General features: G+C 42.4%; 1 protein-coding gene across 1 annotated transcript in view; it reads left to right on the top strand.

The window, feature by feature from the left end:
- The window catches only part of LOC103610451 (nance-Horan syndrome protein), a 44,746-nt gene that overhangs the window by 38,724 nt on the left and 5,515 nt on the right, over positions 1 to 507 (top strand). The window contains exon 7 of the mRNA XM_008594621.1: positions 3 to 464. Within this exon, the coding sequence (XP_008592843.1) occupies positions 3 to 464 (462 nt within the window). The remainder of the gene's footprint in view (positions 1 to 2; positions 465 to 507) is intronic.

Here is a 507-nt window from a genome sequence, read left to right as displayed (position 1 = left end):
AGTCTGAAGAAGTTAAGCAAAAAGAAGGCAACAGTACAGATCTCCCCTACTTAGAGGAAAACGCTCTCACAATGGCTGCCTTGTCTCCAGGTAAGATTAGGCCACATACAGCGAAGAAATCAATATCACATCAGTACTCCACTGAAGACACCATACTGTCCTTTTTAGACTCCTCTGCAGTTGAGATGGGACCAGATAAGCTATATTTAGAAAAAAACTCTACTTTTGATGTGAAGAATCATTGCAATCCAGAAACTGTAACCTCAGCTGGTAGCAATCTTCTAGATTCAAATGTCACAAAAGACCAAATTCATACGGACAGTGGGCCTATTCCAGGAAACACACCAAGTAAAAACTATGATTTTTCTACAGAAGGATTTCAGAGGGTCTCTGCTGCCCGCCCACATGATTTGGACGGTAAAATAATACTATATGGAGCTGGTCCAGATGGAATCCGAGAGCAGGTACAGAAGGCATCCTCTGTAGATCGCGAGGAAGTCTCACAAT

Source organism: Galeopterus variegatus, unplaced genomic scaffold, assembly GCF_000696425.1.
Source record: "Galeopterus variegatus unplaced genomic scaffold, G_variegatus-3.0.2 Scaffold11164, whole genome shotgun sequence".
Lineage (NCBI taxonomy): Eukaryota > Metazoa > Chordata > Mammalia > Dermoptera > Cynocephalidae > Galeopterus > Galeopterus variegatus.
The sequence above is the reverse complement of the archived record's forward strand: the minus strand, read 5'-3'. Positions and strand labels throughout refer to the sequence as shown.